Below are 27043 nucleotides of genomic sequence, written 5' to 3' on the forward strand. Positions count from 1 at the left end.
TATCTATAGTTTCTGGGGTCAACAGTTCATTCTGCTCAAACTGCAATTCTCCAGCCTCTGAGTCAACCTGCATTTCCATGCCATCAACTTCTGACTCTTGTATCTGAAATCCAAAATCCCCTTCCTCATCTTGACTCTGGCTAGCCTGTGGCTGAGTCACAACAGCCAAAGCCTGAGGAAGAAGGATGGGTTGGGGATCTGGACCCTAATCTCCTCATCCAATTCTCAGACCATTATACCACACTTGGCTCAGACAGGGAGGAAATGGGAAAGCATATACAGACAGACAAGAATGAGTTTACTGGCCTTCTGGCAACGTCTCAATTTGTTTTGGGGGGATCTGATGCACCTTGTGGCCCAGGAACTGAAAATTGGTTCCATGCAAATGTTGTTGTTGTTGCTGTTGTTGGTTTTGTTGTTGTTATCAACCTAGGGATTGCCCCCTCCCCTGTATGAAACATGTTTTGTATTTATGTACATCTCTTGCCTTCTTTTGACCTTTTGAGATTGATTTTGTAGTCATCGTTCTCAGTTGTCTCCACTGTAGAGTATGTTTGCTGGCAGACTCCATGGGAAGACTTGCAGTGGGCTTGGAAAGCCCAGATGGGAGTTGTGGGAGGTCTGAGTCATTCCTTTCTCTGGAAGGAGTCGGTTGCTGTGGGATGTTATGGCACGTGGGAAGAGGTTCGGTTCGGGGATATTGCTTGGTCTGATTCCTCCCCGTCTTTGGCAGGAGCTCAGACGAAGATGCAGAGGACGAGTCTACGGCTCAAGGGAACCGCCAAACGCATGACAACTTGTACAGGGTCCACATGCCCAGCCTCTACAGCTGTGGGAGCAGCTATGGCAGCGAGACCAGCATCCCAGCGGCAGCGCACACAGTCAGCAATGCTCCTGTCACAGAGTACATGTGAGTACATGCTTTGTTGGCACCCCCAGAGCCACAGCTTCACTCGGTCCCTGGAGTTTCCACCTTGAAGGATCTTGAGTGAGAAAGATGTCTCTGAGCTCAGGAAGGCTGGAATAATAACTAGAATAAAGAGAGAAGGACCAGTGGCTTTGAACAAAACAAGGATTTTAAAGCGTTGACATGAAAGACACCCTTGGTCTATTACTTGTTGTACCTGAGTGGCACAGGTACACTCAGTGGGGCCGGGCTGTGGCGCAGGCTGGTTAGCAGCCTGCTGCAATAAATCACTCTGACCATGAGGTCATGAGTTCGAGGCTAGCCCGTGGCAGGGTGAACACCGGACAATTAAAAATAAAAAATAGCCCCTGCTCGTTACTGACCTAGCAACCCGAAAGATAGTTGCATCTATCAAGTAGGAAATAAGGTACCACTTATAAAGTGGGGAGGCAAATTTAACTAACTTACGACGTTGGAATGAGGAAGTGCGGTCACAGTGTATGATGAAGCAGCTGCTCCCCCCTGTGGCCAGAATCGAACATCCCCTCAGGAGAAGATTAAATTGCCTCTGCGTCTGTCTCTGTCTCGGTTCTGTGTGTATATGGGCATTGAATGTTTGCCCTATATGTATATAATGTGATCCGCCCTGAGTCCCCTTCGGGGTGAGAAGGGCGGAATATAAATACTGTAAATAAATCAATAAATAAATAAATTACAGTAGAGTCCCGCTTATCCAACGTTCTAGATTATCTAATGCAGTTTGCCTCCTGCTCGGATCCACAGCTGTTTCTCTAGGCAGCAAAGACTTAACTTTTTATGGATTTAATTTCTGACAATGTTGTTACTGTAAGTTCATTTTATGCGATTCTATCTTTATTTTTAGTCAATTTGTGAGTAGCCAATGTTTTGGAGTCAATGTTTTCAATACATTGTGATGTGTTGGTGCTAAATTCATAAATACAGTAAATTACTACATAATGTTACTGTGCATTGAACTGCTTTTTCTGTCAATTTCTTGTAAAACATGATGTTTTGGTGCTTAATTTGTAAAATCATAACTTAATTTGCTGTTTAATAGGTTTTTCCATAATTGCTCCTTATTATCCAACATTTTCGCTTATCCAACGTTCTGTCGGCCTGTTTATGTTGGATAAGTGTGACTTTACTGTAGTTGTTTCAAATATAGGGCACAGAAACAAATTGAGACCATAGTTATTAGAGATGTGCAAAGCTTCAGACCTCAATTTCGTAATTCAGAGGTTCATAGGATTCATGAATACAAATTTCCAAATTACTGAATGTTCTGGAAAAAAAATCATAGAATAGACTGATTGTTCTGAAACTTGGCAGGCTTAAAGCTTTGGAGATTTGGACTAAGAATCGGAATGGGACCTCTCCGAACTTTAGTAATCTATTTCCGAATCTCCGAAACAGATTACAAATTACATTTCAGCTGTTTTGCACACCTCTAATAGTTATTTCAGAAGAACCCAAAAGAAGATGTTAGCGACTGCCACAGCTATCCAATTTGTTTCATTCCCTCTGAAAGGAGAGAGAATATAAAATAAATGGATATTTGTCGAGCCTAATAGGGAAAGACTTCTCGGTACTTAGAGGCTGGAAACACCTGCCAGAGGCAAATAAACTGCGCAAAGCAGATGCCTCGGAGAGACTCGACTTTTGTGTGTTTAAAGGATTTCCATCTCTGACAGGAAAGGAATGAAGCAGCCCAAGCTGTAAGCCTATAATGTATGAGATGGTTCCCTGCTGAGAGTCAATAGGATGATATATTAGGGCAGGGGTTTTTGACTCGGATTGACTTAATTTTTTTTTCAGTGGCTGGACTAGTAAACGATGGGAGTCCTATAAATTGGGGAGGCAATAGATTTCTCCTCCCAAGGCGAGCGACATTGATTTTATTCCTCTGCAGAGCCAAGGATAACTCAGAAGCATGGTCAACTCTTGATCCAAAGTTGTAGTTTAAGAGATCCCAAGTACCATGGCTGTATTAGCCATTCAGCATCATTGCGAACCAAACAACAAACATATAATTCACAGGGCCGGGCTGTGGCGCAGGCTGGTTAGCAGCCAGCTGCAATAAATCACTCTGACCAAGATGTGATGAGTTCGAGGCCAGCCCGTGTCGGGGTGAGCACCCGACAATTAAAAATAAAATACAGCCCCTGTTCGTTGTTAACCTAAGCAACCCGAAAGACAGTTGCATCTGTCAAGTAGGAAAATTTAGGGACTGCTTATGCGGGGAGGCTAATTTAACTGATATACAACACCGGATGAGGAAGTACTCCATCAAAAAGGACTCGACAGTTAAAAATAAAATATAGTCCCTGCTCATTGCTGACCTAAGCAACCCGAAAGATAGTTGCGTCTATCAAGTAGGAAATTTAGGTACCGCTCATATGTGGGGAGGCTAATTTACAACACCATAAAAATCATCCAGCCTCCATGGATGCACCCCTGGCCGTATTAGCCATTCAGCATCATTGTGAACCAAACAACGAACAAATAATTCACAGGGCCGGACTGTGGCGCAGGCTGGTTAGAAGCCAGCTGCAATAAATCACTCTGAGTTCGAGGCCAGCCCATGTCGGGGTGAGCACCCGACAATTAAAAATAAAATATAGTCTCTGCTCGTTGCTGGCCTAAGCAACCCAAAAGATAGTTGCGTCTATCAAGTAGGAAATTTAGGTACCACTTATATGTGGGGAGGCTAATTTACAACACCATAAAAATCATCCACTTATAAAGTGGGGAAACAAATTTAACTAATTTACGACGATGGAATGAGGAAGTGCCGTCAGAGTGGATGATGAAGCAGCTGCTCCCCCCTGTGGCCAGAATCGAACATCCCCTCAGGAGAAGGTTAAATTGCCTCTGTGTCTGTCTCTGCCTCGGTTCTATGTGTATATGGGCATTGAATGTTTGCCCTATATGTATATAATGTGATCCACCCTGATTCCCCTTTGGGGTGAGAAGGGCGGAATATAAATACTGTAAATAAAAATAAATAAATAAATAAATAAACCCGAAAGATAGTTGCGTCTATCAAGTAGGAAATTTAGGTACCACTTATATGTGGGGAGGCTAATTTACAACACCATAAAAATCATCCAGCCACCGCTGGAATGAGGAAGTTGCTGCCGCAGTGGATGATGAAGCAGCTGCTCCCCCTGTGGCCAGAATCAAGCATTCCCTCTGGAAGCTGGAAGCTGGAGAAGGTTTAAATTGCCTCTGCGTCTGTCTCTGTCTCTGTTCTATGTTTATATGGCATTGAATGTTTGCCTTATATGTGTACAATGTGATCTGCCCTGAGAAAGAAAGGCGGAATATAAATACTGTAAATAAATAAATAAAAATAAATTTTGCTTTCCCTTCAGGACCCAGAATGCAAACTTCCAGAATCCCCGCTGTGAGAATACTCCTTTGATTGGCCGGGAATCTCCACCCCCTTCTGTAAGTCTTCATAGATTGCTTTGAATGGCTAAAAAAATCTGTGCTGAAGATTTGTGCAGTCATTTTCTGTGTGCTACTTCATTGATAAGCATCTTATTTACGAGCAAAATATAAGCTTTTCTGCAGCCAAAGAAATGCTCTCTCTTTCCATCTCCTGGTGAAATGTCTAGGTTCCTTTTCGGAATGGAAAGTCAGTCATTTTCTCCTTTGATGTTTACAGTTTTCACCCAGTTTTATATTTAATTATCTGACAAGGAAACTCTTTAATGGAAGGTTGGATTGGCTTGGAAGATGTTTCAGGCTTCTACTGTTTTATTTATTACTTAATTTTCTTGGTTGCAATTGCATACTAACCTACACACAAGTGAGTTAATAGTCAGCTTTAGCACCCATTAAGAATGTAGAGTAACTGGGCTGCTGTGAGTTTTCCGGGCTTTTGTGGCCATGTTCCAGAAGCATTCTCTCCTGACGTTTCGCCCACATCTATGTCAGGCATCCTCCGAGGTTGTGAGGTGTGTTGGAAACTAGGCGAGTGGGGTTTATCTATCTGTGGAATAATGTCCAGGGTGGAAGAAAGAACTCTTGTCTGTTGGAGTCAAGTGTGAATGTGCAATTGGCCACGTCGATTAGCACTGAATGGCCTTGCAGCTACACAGAGAAGCCATTGAAACCCTCAAACATGTGGACAATTTTAACAGAAGGGAGGAAACCATGGAAATGAACAAAATCTGGCTCCAAAATCAGGACAGTAAATAAAGAGCAACATGCAGAAAACAGGGGAATTTGTCGTGTGTGGCTAAATTCAATCTACCTTACATATGAGCAAGAGTGGAAACTGGAATGCTAATTTATTTATTTATTGACAGTATTTATATTCCTCCCTTTTTTCTCAGGGTAGATCACATTGTACACATATAAGGCAAACATTCAATGCCATATAAACATAGAACAGAGACAGACGCAGAGGCAATTTAAACCTTCTCCAGCTTCCTGAGGGAATGCTTGATTCCAGCCACAGGGGGAGCAGTTGCTTCATCATCCACTGCAACGGAACTTCCTCATTCCAACGGCGGCTGGATGATTTTTATGGTGTCGTAAATTAGCCTCCCCACTTATAAGTGGTACCTAAATTTCCTACTTGATAGACGCAACTATCTTTTGGGTTGCATAGGTCAGCAACGAGCAGGGCTATATTTTATTTTTAATTGTCGGGTGCTCACCCCGACACGGGCTGGCCTTGAACTCATGACCTCTTGGTCAGAGTGATTTATTGCAGCTGGCTGCTAACCAGCCTGTGCCACAGCCCGCCCCCTAATGCTCCATGAAAACAGGTGCTCAGGTATAGATAGGCACAGATAGCTATGAGTTATGGACAAGGCTTTAATTCTCAGGCTTACTACAGTAGAGTCTCACTTATCCAACGTTCTGGATTATCCAATGCATTTTTGTAGTCAATGTTTTCAATACATCATGATATTTTGGTGCTAAATTCGTAAATACAGTAATTACAACATAACATTTACTGCGTATTGAACTACTTTTTCTGTCAAATTTGTTGTATAACATGACGTTTTGGTGCTTAATTTGTAAAATCATAACCTAATTTGATGTTTAATAGGCTTTTCCTTAATCCCTCCTTATTGTCCAACATATTCGCTTATCCAACATTCTGCCGGCCCATTTATGTTGGATAAGTGAGACTCTACTGTACTTAAGGAGCCCGGTGGCGAAGTGTGTTAAAGCACTTAACTGCTGAATTTGCAGACCGAAAGGTCCCAGGTTCAAATCCGGGGAGTGGAGTGAGCACCCGCTGTTGCTCCAGCTCCTGCCAACCTAGCAGTTCAAAAACATGCAAATGTGAGTAGATCAATAGGTACTGCTCAGGCGGGAAGGTAACAGAGCTCCATGCAGTCATGCCAATGGCCACATGCTTGGCGGTGTCTACGGACAACGCCGGCTCTACGGCTTAGAAATGGAGATGAGCACCAACCCCCAGAGTCGGACACAACTGGACTTAACGTCAGGGGAAAAACCTTTACCTTTACACATCACACAGTCCTAGACACTTGGGAGGTGTTCGACTTGTGATTTTGTGATATGAAATCCAGCATATCTATCTTGTTTGCTGTGTAATAATAAAATAATAATAATAATAATAATAATAATAATAATAATAATAATAATAATAATAATAATAATGATAATAATAATGTGCCAACGTTTTTACTAATCCCGATGGCGTCCAGGCACTTGATGATGCCAAAAGATCTCAGCCGGCATTTGGAAACAATAGTCATTGACAAAATTACGATCTGCCAACTGCAAAAGGCCACCCTGCTGGGATCTGCACGCATCATCCGAAAATACATCACACAGTCCTAGACACTTGGGAAGTGTTCGACTTGTGATTTTGTGATATGAAATCCAGCATATCTATCTTATTTACTGTGTCATAATAAAATATAATAATAATAATAATAGAGCTCTCCTTACAGCTCTAAGCTGCTTTCGAACTGCTTAGGTAAACAGTGAGCTGGGCTTGACGGTCGAGTGCTCACCCCGACCAGGCTTTACCTTTTTACTACGTCCAAACAATAGGAGTTCTTTAAGTACAAGGTGATCAAGCTGAATTAAGAGATTGCAATCATTCCGTATTCTGCACACAAGGCAAAAGCTCTCCTGGAACAGATGATTGTGTCTACTTCATTGTGTGTCTTTTCTTTTCCGGTCCCCTTGGTCATTCCTTCCCTCCTTTCCGGCCCTTCCTTGCTCCGAGGTCGATTCCCGTAGGATGGTAGAGCCCTCCCTGTCATTGGCATACTACGCACCACTGCGTGTCACTTGCTTGCACTGTGTTTTTCATGCACGTTGAGGCTGCACTCTCTTTTTCTCTCTTTCCTGCATCATCACAGTTGTATTTGGCTGCCATGGACAGTAGCAGCCATATGAGCTGGCAGTTTAAGCCCTCGGACAGTGCTCGGACGTACTGGTAGCAGCGCCCGCAAAACCGAACAGGTACTGAAACAAGGTCCTTCTCGCTGGACTCCTCCCGACCCCGACCCCGCCATCCCTGCACTTGTCCCCCCGGCCAGAGCCGCGGTCTTCACGTCCCGTCTTCCTCCTGCACTTCCCGCTCCCGTCCCTTCCCCGCCCAGGGTCCACGCTAGCTTCCCTTGCCCCGGGGCTTAGTCACGGAGCGAGCGACATCCGCATCCCTCCCCGGCAACGCTTCCTGTGGTCATCGTGGCAGCAAGAGGAACAGAGCCGTGGTCTCCCTTCTTTACGGCAGTCTCGGGTTTTGATGCTGCCAAAGGTCTCCAACCAGACAGTTGAATCCAAACACGTGAAAATAATATTCAGCACAAAACTTTCCGAACAGGAAAGTTGAATCTGCGGGTGCTCCCTCTGCTCGCCAGGCTTTCTGTGCTTCCTTCCTTGGGAGCTTCAACCGATCAGATCAAACTTCCCAGTTTAATCTGATTGGACAGCAAAGGCGGACCTGAAGGAAGACCTCTTCCCGCTGGTCTGCTTGCCTATTAGAAATCTAGGCCAGGCAGCTCCCTCGGCTCAGTTGTCCTTGAAGCACCTGTTTGCCTTCCTTTTAAAATTTCAGCGAGTCTTTTCTGCTTGCAATTCAATGTCGGACGTTATCTTTTTTTGACCTAACCTCCTAGTGGCATTGCGCATATGATCCTACCGCTTTTTCTTAGTGTTTGCAAATAGGGTTTCGAAGGAAGAACACTATCCATGTTCTCGTTCAAAAACTTCCCTACCCCCTGCCTTCAGGAAACTGGCACAAGACTTTTTTATGCTAGCACAAGACCTTCTCCTACCCCCAATAATCTTCCAGTGAACAGTGTAAACTTCCTCAGTGCTTCTCTATTCCTCAGAATAGCAAGTATGTACAGTTGTTACTTCGTCTTTCTATGGTGCTGAATGGCGCCCATTCCTCAAGAAACATCTTCTGGTTAATGCCAAGGGAAAGGGCTATAGCGGTGGATCCCAACCTTTTTTTAACCAGGGACCACTTAGACCAGTGATTCCCAAAGTGGGCGCTACCGCCCCCTGGTGGGCGCTGCAGTGATCCAGGGGGGTGGTGATGGCATCTATTAGGACACGGGGGCGGGGCCAGGGGAGGGGCGGGGCCTTTTCCCAAGTACTGGAGACAGGGCTGAGCACCTGAGCCTGTTAGTGGGTGGAGCTAGAGGAGTGGGCGTGGCTTCTTCCCAAGACCCCGAGACAGGGCTGAGAATCTATACCTCTCCTGAGACACTTGTTGGGACACAGAGGGCGGAGCTAGGGAAGGGGGAGGGGCCTCCTTCCAAGAGCCTGAGATAGGGCTGAGCCTCTATACCTCTCCTGAGAAGCCTTTTAGGACTAAAGGGCGGGGCTAGGGAAGGGGGCGGGGCCTTTTCCCAAGAGCACGAGACAGGGCTGAGCCTCTATACCTCTCCTGAGACACCTTTTAGAACTAAAGGGCGGGGCTAGGGAAGGGGGCGGGGCCTTTTCCCAAGAGCACCAGACAGGGCTGAGCCTCTATACCTCTCCTGAGACACCTTTTAGAACTAAAGTGCGGGGCTAGGGAAGGGGGCGGGGCCTTTTCCCAAGAGCACCAGACAGGGCTGAGCCTCTATATACCTCCCCTGAGGCAATTGTTAGAATACGGGGGTGGGGTATAGAGGGTCAGCCCCGTCAGGCACTTGGGAAGAGGCCCCGCCCCCTCCTCTAGCCCCGCCCCCTGTATCCTGGTAGGCAACACAGGACAGGGATAGAAGCTCAGCCCTGCCTCAGAGCTCGTAACTCCGCCTATCCCAGTCCTGGCTGCCCATTTGTGGCCCCGCCCACCTCCACCTCCCAGCCCTGCATCTTGGACTAGGGGAGAGGCTCAGCCCCACCCTCTTGAGCAGAAGCCACGCCCATCCCTCTAAGCCACGCCCCCTTTCCAGGGGCTGCTGAGTAATATTTTTTCTGGAAATGGGTTGGTAGGCCAAATAAGTTTGGGAACCACTCACTTAGACCAAGGACCACTTTGACCAGGGATCACTCTCCAACACTAGTACCAAAAGGGTTACGAATCAGTTTTTGGTCAACTTTAGATTCAGCTTGATTAATAGAGGTGCTGATTCATAAAATTGCATTGGATAGACCACATCAGCTCTAGTTTCTGATACAGAACATATTGCCATCCAGTAGTCACCATCTGCTCACCAAATAAACCATATTTAATCATCTAGAGCTGATTTTCCCCGCATTTCACGTAGACCTTATTTTAGGTCTCGTGGCCCACAGGTTGGGAACGTCTGAGCTATAGGGAGAGTGCCAGTGTTGGACATCAGAGTTTCGAAAAGGCTGCTTCCAGCTGACAGTGCTGAAAGCACCAAATCCAATCCCTGGCGTAGAATCATAGAATTGTAGAGTTGGAAGAGACCTCACAGGCCATCCAGTCCAACCCAAGAAGCATCTCCAGTTATGGCTTGGAAAGAATCCTTTCTGAAGTCCTGGAGCGCTGCTTCTACTCCACGGAGACAGAGTTGTAAACAGACATGATATAACACATCTTCTTGAGAAGGATGTATCGTGACTGGAATAGGTCTTTCCCTGAGAATTCAATGAGATGGATCAGGGGTTGGACAACATGATGTGTGAGCTCATGTTGACTTGGACATGCCAGTTGGACTCTTGTGTTAAGCCTGAACTCCATTGCTAGATGTTTCTCCACAGTTTCATCCAGCTGAAGACCAACCAACCTGCACCTTTGCCTGTGGGAACAAACTGGAACCATTCTTGGTCTTTCTCCAGTTTGGGTTGGCCGCCCGGGATGACCAGCCACGTCCTGCTCCTAGGCCTGTTTGTTTACATCCAACCTGTCGCACTCACGTCACCCATTCCTGCCGGGCTTTTCTGCTGCTGTCCTGTGCTGGCTTCCACTCTCCGGTGTCACTTGCCTTGTCTACATTCTTGTCCATGGCTTGCTCCGCTTTGGCATTTTGCTTGTGGGTCTTGGAGATGTTGACGGGAACGTCAGAAAGAAAGAAAAAACAAAACAGCCTTGTCCTGGTGCTGTCCGTCCAGAGCATGAGTGGAGGTGTATGTACGTATGCCATTAATGCATGTTGCTTGTCTTCTCCAGAATGCATTTTCCTCTCTTGTCAGCAGCCTTGCTTTGGCCTCATTGGGACAACCAAGGCATTATTCTCATGGATGTGAACATCGTTGACCGTTGTTGTTTGAATGATCTATACTTACAAAAATTGTATTTCAGGTGATTTGTTTTTTGGGGGGGGATCAAACTCAGAAATAGTCCAGAATATTATTTATTTATTTATATTTAATACATTTATATCCAGCCCTTCTCACCCCGAAGGGGACTCAGAGCAGCTTACAAATTAAATTTACATACATTACAGTAGAGTCTCACTTATCCAAGCCTCGCTTATCCAAGCTTCTGGATAATCCAAGCCATTTTTGTAGTCAATGTTTTCAATATATCATGATATTTTGGTGCTAAATTCATAAATACAGTAATTACAACATAACATTACTGCGTATTGAACTACTTTTCTGTCAAGTTAAGCAACAAAACATGTTTTGGTGCTTAATTAGCAAAATCATAACCTAATTTGATGTTTAATAGGCTTTTCCTTAATCCCTCCTTATTATACAAGATATTCGCTTATCCAAGCTTCTGCCGGCCCGTTTAGCTTGGATAAGTGAGACTCTACTGTATATTATTAGCATAGCACAATACTGGCAATGAATTACTATATTGTACTATATAAATATATTGTAATATTATTAGTAATATTACAGTTAATATCTATATATATAAAAGGGTAATGAAATTTCGGCTTCGGACAAAACAACAAAACTGTACATCCCAGAAACACTAAACTTGGCAGCACAACCCCTCATCCATGCCTCTACGTTCATACAACAAAAAGAAAAGAAAAATAAAGTCCTAATTAGAGGGAGAGGAATAATTTTTTTATCCAATTGCTGCCAGTTAGAAGGCTAAGCTCCGCCCACTTGGTCTCCTAGCAACCCACTCAGCCCAAGGGACATTTAGGCCTCTTCCACACTGCCTATCAAATATAGATTATCTGATTTGAACTGGATTATATGGCAGTGTAGACTCAAGGCTCTTCCACGCAGCTATATAACCCATTTATAATGGACTTAATGTCAGGGGAAAACCTTTACCCTTGACCTTAACTACCACCAATTCCTCAATACTTTATTTCCCATACCACCAGACTTCGCCACAGCAACGCGTGGCTGGGCACAGCTAGTATAATATATAATTAATATTGGCGTGGTCAGGGTGCGCGTTGGGTGGGTTTCTTCAAACTCCATCAATCATCTTCTCCAGCACCCTGATGAATTGGTTGCAATCGTCTGCCTCACCAATTCCTCTGTTCAATGTCAGAATCAAACACATCTGTAGTCTGAAGTCCAAACATTTATTTCAATATCTATAATACATATTTACAAAGCATAGCAAAAGCCATCGCTCTGAGCTGGCACTCTCTTCTAGCCTCTTGCCTCGGCAAGCTCCAGCTCAACACACTCAGAGATAAGAAACACATTCCTCAGTCCGAAGGAGGTTCCGACCTCCAAAGCCGGATATCATGCCTGATAGGTCATAGCAGTCACAACAGGCTGTCAGTCAAAACTATAATAATAATAATAATAATAATAATAATAATAATAATAATAATAATAATAATAATAATAATAATTTTATTTTTGTACCCCGCCCCATCTCCCCGAAGGGACTCGGGGCGGCTTACATGGGGCCAACCCAGTCAGCAACAATAAAATAACACCATAAAACAGATTAAAAACAGTAAAAACAAGTCATAAGAAATCACATAACTAAATCACAAAACTAGCCTGCTGATAACTGTTTTACTGCTGAAACACACACGCTTGCAAAACAGCAGAAACACTTGATTTACATTTCATACACATACAACCATAATCCAACATTATATTGTATTATTAGTATTATATTGTATTACAAAATAATATTAATATTATATGCATATACACTTCCTTGCTAGGGACAGGGATGTGAACAGCAGTTTTAGATTTTACTTTTGAAAAATAATAATATTCTTGATGGAATTAGAGCATTGCCCATATGGTTTGCCATGAAAAAGGAATTTTGCTTGTTATTTGGAAATCAGAGTTGCCCCTTTGGATGGTAAAGAGGAATCAATGTTTCCAAGGGATGAGATTAGGAATCTATAAGTAACCATATAGAAAACAAGGATTTTAAAAAGTTTCTCATTGTTTGATCAATACTTATTGTTTATCCCTCATAATCAATATAGGATCATTATGACTACAAATTAGACTGACCCTCTTTCCTATTCAAAGCTACATTGTATACCTCTTAATAGTCAGGCCTACTATAATACTTACAATATTGTACTTATAATATTGATAATGATATTATAATGTAATACAATATTATACTGATATAATAATATTAATTATATATTATATATTAAATGTAATATTACTAATAATATTACCATCCAATGATATAATAAAATATAGTAATTTAATGCTTATATTGTGCTATCCTAATAATATATTGTATGTACATTTGATTTGTAAGCCACTCTAGGGGTGAGAAGAGTGGGATATAAATGTAATAAATAAATAGATACTATATAGCCATCGCTGATTATGATGATGATCAATACGATGAGTGTATGAGTGTCGTAAACACAGTTTAGGACACTTATAAGATTATCTGTGGTTTGTTCAGTACCTGGATAGCTTAATTTTCTGTTTAGCATCTCATTACAATTCTCTTCCTGATTGTTTTATTTTCTTTATAAGACAATTAGTTTGATTGTTTTGATTAGATGTGGAAAAGCGTGTCTAGGAGTTTGTGGTCTAGAAGGCTTGCAGGAGGTGTTGGAAATAGCAACCTTCTTCAAGCCTCCACTAGTTATTTGTTGTGTATGTAATTCAGATTGCTTACTGTATTGTATATGTGTGTATTGGTATACAGTTTTCCTTAACTCTTTGTTGTGGGAGGAGCCAAAACCATGTGACCAGATCTGGGACTATTCAGGACTCAGACTCCATTTTAGAAACTATATGCTTAGAGATTTCAATAGAAACAGTTCACTTGTTATATTTCCCAGGCATACTTCAGAGAAGCCCCAGAATACTTTGCTTAGAATTACTATTACGGGTGATATTTCGTGTTCTTTGGAAACTGAGATTTTTTATTTCTTTTGACAGTGATGCTATGTTTTCATTTGCCTAAATGTATTCTTTGAATTTTATTGACAACGGAAAGAACGATGATATGTTTCATTTTTACTTTTCAGTGAGCAGTTACTATGTGTGAATGCAATTCTTGTTGGTCTTCGATTGGACTGGAAATGTGTGATTTTTCGTTTTGGATACGTTATGATTTTTATTGAATTTTAAAAATTAACGACATTTAATTCTTGGATAATGTTTATATATTTGTAGTTTTCGAACTATACTGAAAGGCTGCTAATGTAAGCTGCTTTGAGTTCTTCTCCTTGGAGAGAAAATTGGGGTAATAATAATAATAATAATAATAATAATAATAATAATAATAATAGTGTCTGACGTGTGATCCAGTACAACAGCCAGCAGAGTGTCTGCTGTGGACTCAACTTGTAGTGTTTTAAATAATAATAGTAATAATGATGATGATGATGATGTCCGACGTGTGATCCAGTACAACAACTAGCAGAGTGTCTGCTGTGGGCTCAACTTGTTGTGTTTCTAATAATAATAATAATAATAATAATAATAATAATAATAATAATAATAATAATAATAATATAATAATAATAATAATAATAATAATAATAATAATAATAATAATAATATACATAACATAGTCCTAAACACTTGGGAAGTGTTCGACTTGTTATTTTGTGATATGAAATCCAGCATGTCTATCTTGTTTGCTGTGTCATACAAGAAAGTAATAATAATAATAATAATAATAATAATAATAATAATCCTAGACACTTGGGAAGTGTTCGACTTGTAGTTTTGTGATATGAAATCCAGCATGTCTATCTTGTTTGCTGTGTCATACAAGAAAGTAATAATAATAATAATAATAATAATAATAATAATAATAATCCTAGACACTTGGGAAGTGTTCGACTTGTAGTTTTGTGATATGAAATCCAGCATGTCTATCTTGTTTGCTGTGTCGTACAAGAAAATAATAATAATAATAATAATAATAATAATAATAATAATAATAATAGTAGTAGTCCTAGACACTTGGGAAGTGTTCGACTTGTGGTTTTGTGGTACAAAATCCAGCACATCTATCTTGTTTGCTGTGTCATACAACAACAACAACAACAACAATAATAATAATGTATTTCTGAGAAGGTATGCACAGTAATGCATTAATACACCTTTCCCCCTCAGAATGAATGAAAGATCCGGCTTTCTGCATCCTTATGTGGTCCTTCTATCAATTGTGGTAGCTTTCCATAAGTAATGTCTTCCACATTTAGTATACTTGACAATATTTTGCTTCCTGTCTTCGGTTGTTTTGGCAGAACTCTTGCAAGAATTTCAACGATTGGCTGCAGTATATTACAAGTCTTTTATTATGTATTATTGTTGGCTTTTTATTATGTAGGGCTTCTTGTTTCATAAGGGGTGGGTGGGTTTCAGTTTCTCTCCTGTACGACCCACATTTTGCAACACATACTATATGTCTGTATTCTTCACCATTCCGCTGATAACGTTAATGTTATTTCCCATCGACTCTTCCTTTGCGCAATTGAAAGAGGCAATCTGATGCGGAGGATCTCTCCACTTGTAAGTTGGGCTTGCCTGTGATCCTTTTCTTCTCACTACTTAAGCAAGAGAGCGCTCGGACTGAGTACTACAGATTTATTTTTATACTCTGTGTGTTGTGTAGGATCTATCTATCTACACTACGGACTTGTTTAAGGCTCATTCCAGTTTAACAACCTGAGCTTTTCCCAGCTTCAGAGCATGAGAATTATAACACTGTGTAACAAAATTTGAAAAATGTCCCGTTCCTGTGTTGTCGAAGGCTTTCATGGCCGGGATCACAGGGTTGTTGTATGTTTTCCATGTTCCAGAAGCATTCTCTCCTGATGTTTCGCCCACATCTATGGCAGGCATCCTCAGAGGTTGTGAGATATGGAGAAACTAAACAAGGAAGGTTTATATATATCTGTGGAAAGTCCAGGATGAGAGAAGAACTCTTTATCCTTTGGAGGCCAGTGTGACTGTTGTAGTTAATCACCATAATTAGCATTGAATTGCTTCATCTCCTGGCTTCTTCCTGCCTGGGGGCATCTTTTGTTCAGAGTTGTTAGCTGCCCCTGGTTGATTCATGTCTGGAACTCCTCTGTTTTCACGTCAGACTACACAGAGAAGCCATTGAAATCCACAATAATAATAATAATAATAATAATAATAATAACAACAACAACAAAAACAACAACAACAACTTTGTTGTATGTCTTTCGGGCTGTGTCGCCATGTTCCAGAAGTATTCTCTCCTGATGTTTCACCCACATCTATGGCAGGCATCCTCAGAGGTTGTGAGGTATGGAGAAACTAAGTAAAGAAAGGAAAGAATATATATCTGTGTAGAGTCCAGGGTGTGGCAAGAGTCCTTTGTCAACAACTTTATTTTTATACCCTGCCTCTAACCTCCCCAAAGGGGACTCAGGGCAACTTACATGGGGCCAAGCCAGAATAAAAACAATAGCAATCTAAAACATAACAATAGACAAGAGACATGCACAATTATAAAAATTTAAACAAGCATGTGGACAACTTCAACAGAAAGGAGGAAACCATGAAAATTAACAAAATCTGGCTGCCAGTATTAAAAAAACCTCAAAAATCAGAACAGTAAATAAGAAGCAACACTTTGAAAACAGAGGAGTTCCAGACATGAATCGATCAGGGGCAGCTAACGACTCTGAACAAAGGATTGCCCCCAGGCAGGAAGAAGCCAGGAGATGAAGCTATTCAATGCTCATTAACATTCACACTAGCCTCCAACTGACAAGAGTTCTCTCATCCTGGACCTTCCACAGATATATATAAACCTTCCTTGCTTGGTTTCTCCATACCTCACAACCTCTGAGGATGCCTGCCATAGATGTGGGCGAAACGTCAGGAGAGAATGCTTCTGGAACATGGCCAGACAGCCCGGAAAACATACAACAACACTGTTCCTGGTTTGAAAGTGTTATTTCCTGTTTAATTGTGTGGTATTGACTTTGAAAGCAGTTGTTCTACTCTGGTTCTACTCAACTAGGTTGAATTGGTTGAGACTCTGTTATGGGATATTCTTTGTGAAAAGAATAGTCTGCAAGGGCAAGGGATTGTGTTATGTTATTTGCCCGTTTTACATTCTTCCCATCATGAGTGCCAAACTGATCTTCTTTTTTCTCTTTGTGTTTTTCTCTCTTTTTTTCCTTCTCCAGTACACCTCCAGCATGAGAGCCAAATACCTCGCCACCAACCAGCCTCGGCCGGACACTGGCAGTGTGCATTAAAAACTTTGAACCTGTTTTAAGCGAAGCAAAACAAAACGAAAAAAAAGGAAGAAAACGTGCCAACTGCTGCCGCCCTGCTTTCCCTGCCTCCTTTGTCCTGCGTCCGACTTGACCGCTTTTCCTGCTTCTCCTGCCTTGGCCTGGGACGTGTCTCTTTGGTGGGACCATCTTTGATGGAAGAGCATTCCAGATCCAGTCAATGCTTACTTGCACCTGTTTTTGTGTATGGAGAGAGAGATGGAGAGAAACGAATGCACCATGCATGCACACACGCAGGAGATCCACCCATCCGTCTGCTTCGCCCTGTGCCGTTTTGCAGTCGATTCTTGAGGACAACTTATCAGGACATTGCTGTTTCTCATCTACTCTATGAATATCATTTGGAATTGTTTGTGGGTGCAACATCATGGCCCTAGGAAGCCTCCCTCAATGCGCACACTGTCATAAAGTTCCAATGTGCCCAACCTTTTCAGCCGTTGAACTTAAGAAGTCTCATTTCTCAGCATCAAGTGAAATCTAGGAAGCCATTTGATCCTTCCAGAAGGTCTGCTGATCCCACCTGTGTCTTGGAAGCCCTTGATACAACTTTTATGTCTCTCTTTTTGTACCTGGGACGAATGAAGAGACTTCCTAAACCAGGCACTTGATACACTTGTACGTGTGCAAACCAACTACGCACCCAACCACTGCTTGCACTATTGGCCCCTTTGGACTATACTTTCTAAGCTATCCGCAGTATCCTGGAAACTGGATTCGGTAATTTCTTCTGGTGCCAAAACATTTTAGGTGGGCAAAGGGAAAGAAAAGAGAAAGGCTTTTAGGGTATAGTAGAGGAAGCATCCAGCCTCGGCTGATATCTATCTGCCTTTGCTTGAATTAAACCCACATCAAGGCCAAACAAGATTGCCATCAGAAATGGCTCCGTAGACTTCCCGACGTTGCTTCTTCCATTTTTATGCCTAGTACAATGTTGGCAGTTCCATAGGGAGTCTTTAAGGTTTCTGTTGATCCTGTCTCCCAGGGCCAGAAAGCAAAACAAAGATATCATAATGTGATGTCAACACAATGTGATGCTCATCAGCCCATCAGGACAAATTCCTGACCTTCGTTGCACAAGCCACAGGCAACCCAATCCCAGTTGCCTCTCAATGAGCTGTGTACCGACAGCAAAGACCAATGGCAACTTGGCGGAGATGCGGATTAATACTCAACTGCCTTGAAGGTGCTTTATTTGGTAGGGCTCATGGGGTGGGGAGGGAAAAGACCACAACACCACACAAGGGCCATTGTTTTGGGTTCCCTGTGCAACCCGATCCTAGGAAAACGCAGACTAAAAGCTTTCCAACGTCAGCTAAGGTAGCGCATCTCCTATCTGGTGTCCAATATCTACTTTTATTGGCAGATCTTGTTTCACAGTTTCACCTCGGTGCAGCCAGCATTTTCTTCTTTGCTCCAGACAGTATTGCAGAACTTCTCCAAACTCACAAACCATATCTTCCTTTAGCTGAGGTTCTTTTCCGACACACGTTTTGCACATTCAAGGGGACCAGAAAGCAAAACAAAGATATCATAGTGATGTCAACATAATGTGATGCTCATCAGCCCATCAGGACAAATTCTTGACCTTTGTTGCACAAGCCACATGCAACCCAATCCCAGTTGCCTCTTAATGAGCTGTGTACGGACAGCAAAGACCCATGGCAACTTGGCGGAGATGCGGATTAATGCGCAACTGCCTTGAAGGTGCCTCCAATAAATTTGGTTCCTCCGGTTAGGTGGCTTTGCAAGCGGAGAGAATCGTAGATGTGTCAACAGCCATGAGATTCTTGTATTTGGTCTTGGAAAGGTAGAACAAAGGTTGCAACACTCGTCTGGACAGCACAGCAGTCTCTTTAAATGTAGCCTTACATCGAGATTGAGCACAATCTGCTACTATTAAGAGGAAGGACGGAAAGGGTGAAATTGGATATGGTGAAAAGTTGTTGAGAACTAACTCCTTTCCATCCAGCTCCCCAAATGGCCCAGCGTGCTTTTTTAGGGCTGTGTCACACATTTCTGAGCAACCAAACCAGAGATTTCCTTTAGTTCACAATCTCCAGGCGCCGTAGTTAGTCCTGAGTATGAACAAGGTATGCTGACCTTTGAAAACTTCTGTTTCACAGTTTGAGATATGTGCTTAAAAAGTTAGCTAGACACTTGAGCCACTTGAAACATGTCGAAAGACCAGCAAACTATCCTGGGGAATCAGACCTGAAGATCTTGGAAGGATCAGTGTTTGTTTTTAAAGGCAAGGGAGCAAAGTTTTTCCTCTTACTAGTGCAACGGAGAGTAGTATATGTGCCCGTCAGCGCTGATTTTAAGGGACAGGGCAATATCTTTACGTTACTATCGAAATCTTCCTTCTAAGAAGCCGTTACCACTTAACACTGTGAAGAGGAAACTCCAACTGAGTACCTGGTGATGGATCAAGAACTGGAAGAGCTATTTAGTGTTTTTAAATGGACTCCAAGGAAAAATCAAGCTCTTTGGATTGTGTCCGGGGACTTTAGGTTTGAAGCGATAAAGCCACAGCCCACATTGCAAACAATGCAGGACCTCTGTGTATTTTGATCAATGCAAGGTTGATTTTTAATGAAAAATTTCTTGATACAGATTCTTGAGTGACACCAACAGCACATGGGCATATCTGCATTGGAAACAACAAAACGCGTGGTCCGTCGTCATGGTTTGAGGTGAAGCAAACAGTTACGGCAACTTGGAGCGCCTCTTGGCCGAGTCCAAAGTACCTCTGGTTGCATCTTGTTTGCGGAAGGGGAGTTGCGCACATATTTTGAACCCAAGACCAGCTTGAAGTTGTTGACTGGCAAGGCTTTGTCTTTCCGCCAGCTCTGGTTCCTATCAGGGCTCTTAAGGATCGTTGATATCGCCAACGAAACCGGCAAAAGACTCCATTTTTTTTTCTCCTTCCTGATTCGTATGAGTTTTCGATGTGACGAGAATCCTAATGCCGTATCGCTTGGAATGTGTCCCGACTGACTTCCTCGGCTACTCTCAGATCATTTCAAAACCTTCGCCGTGATTTCAACATGCTATGAAGTTCCTTTCAAAAACAAAACCTGGAGAAACAAGCGACTAATGTTGAGTATCGCCTGTCCTGAATCCGGATGAGACGGCGATACATTGGAACGGGAAACCGGAGTGTTAAATACTCTTTCCTTTTTCCCCCTTCCGCCCCTGGTTTGAGCACCTACGTGGCCATTTTGCTTGTCTGGTTGATTTAGTTGATTTTTTTCTCCCCCCCGTAACATCGTCACAGCACTTTTTTTCCAAAATCGAAGAGAAAAACAAAAAAATGTGAACCGAGAAACCTTGTCAAGCACACAAAAACATCTCTCCACAATGTGAAATGTATATAGCATGTTGGATTCTTGGGAGTCCAGTGTTCAAGACTACATTGTAATTGTTTCAAGAAGAAGAAGAAAAAGAAAAAAAAACTCGAATCAAGACTTGGCTGTGAATTTATTTTTTATGTGTGTGCTGTCTTTGGAAAATCAGTGTAGTGTTTGTATCCTGTGTGTAATATTAGCTGGCTCCACGTTGAGTTCGATTCTGCTTCTTCTTGGTTTCTTTTTTTAAAGGGTTCAGGGTAAGAACTTGTCATTCATTCATGTATCAAAATGCGAGGAACTAGACCAGGCATGGGCAAACTTGGGACCTCTCTCCAGGTGTTTTGGACTACAACTCCCACCATTCCTAACAACCTCAGGCCCTTTCCTTTTGCCCGTCAGCTGCTTAAGCCAGGTGCCAAAGGAATGACTTTATGGGTTCTTGGTAGGGCCTTAGCTTAAATTAATATAATTAAAGGAAAGGGCCTGAGGCTGTTAGGAATGGTGGGAGTTGAAGTCCAAAACTCCTAGAAAGCCTAAATTTACTCATACCTGAACTAGACTTTTCTCCACTATCTCCTCACCCATCCCTTAAAGGAAAAAAATATTTAGTGCCTCCGGTATGGCCAGTTTAGTGACGACGGAAGAAGTCCAGTTGGATAGTTCTGACCTTTATAGTCAGGTGTTTTTGTACAGGATGGTATGAATTTGCAACATGTTGTGCCACTGGAAATGTTTGCTTAGCATTAGGAAGTTTCATCACATCTAGATACTTTAGATTGAGAGCCGTCTAGTAAAACGGGGCAATGCCCGAGGGATTTGATAAGCCTGTGAAGGAGATGTTTGTAGACCATGATTACTCAGCTTGGACTCCTGAGTAATGTGTTTGGTTTCCCCTTGTCGCTGAACTTTTGGAAAACACACAGTCCTTCCTACTTCTTGCTCCTCTGTTTACAAATGTCCGAGGCAAATGTGCCGAACAAATCCTGCATTTTGGGATTGGTTGACTTAAGGACCTCATCACACTAGAGATCCACTTTAAATCCACTTTAAACCACTTTAGGGCTTTAAACAGCTCAGCCAGACAGGTCCTAGGCCTCAGCAAACTACAATCCCCAGAATTCTGTAGGAGGCAGAAATTGGATTTAAAGTGGATTTAGAGAGGATTTAGAGAGGATTCAGCAGTGGTAAACTATGTAGAAGTTGGTGCCTAATATCAGACAGAACAGGAGTGAAGAAACACAGAAAAGTGGTAGAAAAGTTGTGTTGTCGAAGGCTTTCATGGCCAGGATCACAGGGTTGTTGTATGTTTTCCGGGCTGTATGGCCATGTTCCAGAAGCATTCTCTCCTGACATTTCGCCCACATCTATGGCAGGCATCCTCAGAGCTTGTGAGGCATGGAGAAACTAAGCAAGGAAGGTTTATATATATCTGTGGAAAGTCCAGGGTGAGAGAAGAACTCTGTCAGTTGGAAGCCAGTGTGAATGTTGTAGTTAATCACCTCAATTAGCATTGAATAGCTTCATCACCTGGCTTCTTCCTGCCTGTGGTCACCACCACCAGGATCATTGGCGATGATGTTTTCTGCTGGGATCCTGGTGGTGGTGACCTCAGGCAAGAAGAATTCAGGAGATGAAGCTATTGAATGCTAATCAAGGTGATTAATTATAACAGGGGTCCCCAAACTTTTTAAACAGGGGGCCAGTTCATGATCCCTCTGACCGTTAGAGGGCCGGGCTATAGTTGACCACCGAGCAATAATAATAATGATAATGATGATGATGATGATGATGATGATGATGATGATAATGGGTTGGAAGACACCCCTTGGGCCATTTAGTCCCACCCCCTTCTGACTTTGTGCACCAAAAGCACATGACAGATGGCTTCCAAGCCTCACTGTTAATAATAATAATAATAATAATAATAATAATAATAATGATGATGATGATGATGATGATGATGGTTGGAAGACACCCCTTGGGCCATTTAGTCCCATCCCTTTCTGACTTTGTGCACCAAAAGCACAAGCAAAGCACTCCTGACAGATGGCTTCCAAGCCTCGATGTTAATAATAATAATAATATTCGACTTGTAATAATAAGTGTTCGACTTGTGATTCTGTGATACAAAATCCAGCATGTCTATCTTGTTCGCTGTGTCATACTATGTCGTTGTGTCAATAATAATAATAATAATAATAATAATAATAATAATAATAATAAGAAGAAGAAGAAGAAGAAGAAGAAGGAGGGTTGGAAGAGACCCCTTGGGCCATTTAGTCCGTCCAACCCCCTTCTGCCTTTATGCCGTGGGGGCCGGATAAATGGCTTCGATGGGCCGCGTGTGGCCCGCGGGCCGTAGATTGGGGATCCTTGAATTACAACATTCACATTGGCCTCCAACTGACAAAGAGTTCTTCTCTCACCCTGGACTTTCCACAGATATATATAAACCTTCCTTGCTTAGTCTCGCCATATACCTCACATTTGAGGATGCCTGCCATAGATGTGGGCGAAACGTCAGGAGAGAATACTTCTGGAACATGGCCAGACAGAACGGAAAACATACAACAACCCGGTAGAAAAGTTCTCTTAATACCTTTGGGATATTTCCTTACTATCAAGAGACATTATGTCTGCATCCGGTCGCAGCTTGCAGATATTGTGGCACAGTTTTCCGTAACGTGAAGTGTTTATTGCTAGCAAGGTGTCAGTGTAGGCAAGCTTTCATGATATATTTCCTGCACTTGCACAAAAAGATGTATTTTAAAGCCATTTTGGTCTAAATTTGATGGACGCTATGTATTGTCTTCTTTCTTTGCCTCTCTTTCCGGTGAACGAGCCCTTCCTCTTCTGGTGCTAAACCCCCTCCTTAAAGCGACGAGTGAGATTTCGTGACTCTCCAAGAGCCAAGCATTTGCCCCATACGTTTTTAGGATTTTTAGCCTGTAGTTTGGACTTGTTCACGGATCTGATTGTTATCCTGATTCCAAATACTGTTTCTGTCTTTACTGTTGGGTCACTTGGTCCTCAGGTAACCTCTACTGCCAACTCTTTAGCGAAACCTATTTCCCATTTCTATTATCCTTGTCTCATCCGTTTCCCCTTGTAAGTAAACAGTGTGTTTGTTGGTCAGGATTTTAAAAAGAAGCCTCTTTTGTATGTGTTTTGAGGACTAGTCCCTTGTGCCTCGTAGGACATGTGGAATTGCTCTTCAAGAGGAACTTGTAGAATAATTCTTTGGATCCGAGCCTGTGTGTGTCTAGTTGGCATGATTGACTGATAGCTCAGCGTGGCTAAGAATATCTGCATCTACATACAGTAGAGTCTCACTTATCCAACATAAACGGGCCGGCAAAACGTTGGATAAGTGAGTATGTTGGAGAATAAGGGGAAGTCTATTAAATATCAAATTAATCTAATTCAGACAGTACTTTAAACTCTGACACTACATCTGCCCTGTTGGCTTGTTGCAAATTGCCTTTTTTACGTTTAATGTTTTAACTGTTTACTAATATTAGATCTGTTAGTAAACATGTCCTAAATGTTTGATTTATATATTTAAATTTCTATTTTTGTTATTTTTGAGTTGTTCGATAAGTTCACTTGGTGTTGCTCATTTATTGTTTATGATTTGATCCGTCTGTTATGTTTTCTAATGTATGGTTGGCATTTTGCCATTACGCTTTGAAGTCCCCCCAGGGGTGAGAAAAGCGGTATATAAATGCAGTAAATAAATAATAAAATAAATATCAAATTAGGTTGTGATTTTACAAATGAAGCACCAAAGCATCATGTTAGACAACAAATCTGGCAGAAAAAGTAGTTCAATATGCAGTAATGCTACGTAGTAATTACTGTATTTACGAATTTCGCACCAAAATATCACGATATATTGGAAACATTGACTACAAAAATGCATTGGATAATCGAGAACGAGTGTTGGATAAGTGAGACTCTACTGTAGTTATAGCAGTTTGGTACAGCTTTTAAACGCCATAAGTACACGTTGCAAAATGTTGGGAGCATTTTGTCAAAGTAATGAGCATCTTTTTCTCAAACAAAGCACCAAACTTACAAAACCCAGGATTCCATTAAGGATCGAACTCCTTAGTGTAGATAGGCTCCGAAGTGTAGTCCTTTTAATGTTGTTGTTGTTGTTGTTGTTGTTGGGTGCCTTCATTGTGATCCTATTATGATGTTTCCTTGGCAAGGTTTGTTTGGAGGAGATTGGCCTTTTCGACGGAAAGAGTTTGCAAAAAGGGCCAGAGAATTGTGCCCTGATTTCTTGAAGTCTTAGCAAGACGTTTCTGATATTTCCCGAACTGGCCGACTATATTTTTTGGACTTCAGTTCCCAGTATTCCTGATTGTTGGCCAAACTGACAAAGGACTGGAAGTCGAAGTTCCAAAGACCTAAAGGACCAAAAATTTGGAGCTAAAGTCGGTCACTCGGTGTAGAAAAGAATTCTCATAATGTTATAAATGTGGATGGTTAGGATTAGGAAATTTGACGGAGATGTTAGAATCGGAGCTGGAATCTCCTTGAGTATGATTATGATTTTAATTCTCGACTTGCATCTATTTGGTGCAGGGATTGTGGGAAATTATTTGGACCATACAAACAAGATTAAGACTAGTTTCCGTATGTCTGCAACTACAAGTCTTGCTCCTTGGATCTCGACCTAAAGAGGAGTCAATCGACTCTCTTGTCAGAATCCTTTCCGGTGCTTAGTGTATCCAACAACACTTTCCTCTTCTCTATGCAATGTTGGTTTCGCTGTTTTGTGTCCCTTTTCCCCGAAACACTTCTGGGCTCTGCCTTTAAAGAGCCGTTGTTATTATATCACCGGCAATAATATTTTGCCAGTTTTATCTCCCATCGCCTCCGAATTGGATCTTTTGGTGCTACAGTTTGCCATCTTCATAACTGGATCTTCGTCATTGGGAAATGTCTAGGTAAAGGCCGAATCCGCAGGTGATGCCACTTCATCTCGGAAGGGTTAAACCCTTGTGCCGACTGGACTGCTGACCTGAAGGTTGGGTTGCTGACCTGAAGGTTGCCAGTTTGAATCTGTGAGACAGGGTGAGCTCTCTTCTGTCAGCTCTAGCTTGCGGGGACATGAGAGAAACCTCCCAGCAGGATGATAACCACATCTGGGCAACGTCTCTGTAGACGGCCAATTCTCTCACACCAGAAGCCACTTGCAGTATGTTCTCAAGTCAGGTGAGCTCCCGTGTGTCAGCTCTAGCTTGCGGGGACCTGAGAGAAACCTCCCAGCAGGATGATAACCACATCTGGGCAACGTCTCTGTAGACGGACAATTCTCTCACACCAGAAGCCACTGGGAGTATGTTCTCATGTCGGGTGAGCTCCCGTGTGTCAGCTCTAGCTTGCGGGGACATGAGAGAAACCTCCCAGTAACACATCTGGGAGTCCCCTGGGCAACGTCTCTGTAGACGGCCAATTCTCTCACACCAGAAGCTACTTGCAGTATGTTCTCAAGTCAGGTGAGCTCCTGTATGTCAGCTCTAGCTTGCGGGGACATGAGAAAAACCTCCCAGCAGGATGATAACCACATCCGGGCCTCCCCTGGGCAACGTCTCTGTAGACGGCCGACTGTCTCACACCAGAAGCGACTTGAAGTATGTTCTCAAATCACTTCTGACACGATCAACAAAATCTGATGTTTTTGGCCACTTTTTTGGGACGTCGGAGCAGGTCAGTTGGCAACCCCATTGATTGCACTGAACCCAGATCCTAGTAAGAACAAACCTGGTAATTTCCTGTGGATTTTCAGTCTTTATTCTGTCCCTTTCCAACCCCAACATGTACCAACCATAACTCAACTGGCCTTCTTTTCCCTTTTGTCCAGTTTGGTTCTATTTCAAACCTCAAGGGTTGTGTATCATACCACTTTATATGTATATGCATACGCATACATAATATATTTATATAATTATTTTTTAAAATCCTTTGGACACAACAATACGTTCCTGCCAAGGGTTTGGCACTGACCCCAGACGTTTTGAAATCTGGTGGGGGGTTTAAACTGAGGAGTGAGCCCATCTCTTGTTATTTTATATCCTTTTAAATTTCGTTTTCTTCGATTGTACTGTAGCTATTTTTTTTTAATGGTTCGTGGAGGTTTTTATTTTCTGTTCTGCGGAGACGAAATGAAAACATTCTCAATGTAATTTTTGTTGTTTCTATTCAGCTTGGGTTGTAATGTTTTGAAAATAAACGACTTTGGAAAAGTATCGCATTGGACTGACGGGTGGTTAATATTCTATTTGTGGAAAGTATCTGTACATGTGTTGTCATTGTCACTCCTGTTTATGCTTTTATGCTGATTGTTACTCTTTCAGATTCTGCTTAGACTTTCGTAAGTATTCAGGACTTCTAACAGCAACATCAGGCATGGACCAACTTGGGCCTTCCAGGTGTTTTGGACTCCAATTCCCATTATTCCTAATAGCCTAAGGCTCTTTCCTTTTTCATCTCCGCTGCTTAAATGTACAAAATGCCACTAGGCGGCAGCATGCGCCTATATATTCCATGCAAAATCTTTAGCAACTATTGAAATTCTGTGACCTCGGAGAAAGCCAGAATCACTGGGTTGCGGTGAGTTTTCCAGCCTGTCTGGCCATGTTCCAGAAGCATTCTCTCCTGGCGTTTCGCCCACATCTATGGCAGGC

General features: G+C 42.3%; 1 protein-coding gene across 2 annotated transcripts in view; it reads left to right on the plus strand.

Moving 5' to 3' along the window:
* Window positions 1-26605, plus strand: part of ttyh3 (tweety family member 3) — a 79220-nt gene extending 52615 nt beyond the window's left edge. Inside the window, exons 12-15 of one of the 2 annotated variants that reach the window (XM_062964249.1) lie at window positions 734-910; window positions 4303-4378; window positions 7291-7393; window positions 16885-26605. In XM_062964249.1, the coding sequence (XP_062820319.1) occupies window positions 734-910; window positions 4303-4378; window positions 7291-7371 (334 nt within the window). In that variant the 3' untranslated portion in view covers window positions 7372-7393; window positions 16885-26605. The remainder of the gene's footprint in view (window positions 1-733; window positions 911-4302; window positions 4379-7290; window positions 7394-16884) is intronic. The other variant, XM_062964250.1, reaches the window with a different exon arrangement.
* Window positions 26606-27043: the final 438 nt, after the last annotated feature.

The sequence above is a fragment of the Anolis carolinensis genome, unplaced genomic scaffold, assembly GCF_035594765.1.
Source record: "Anolis carolinensis isolate JA03-04 unplaced genomic scaffold, rAnoCar3.1.pri scaffold_13, whole genome shotgun sequence".
Lineage (NCBI taxonomy): Eukaryota > Metazoa > Chordata > Lepidosauria > Squamata > Dactyloidae > Anolis > Anolis carolinensis.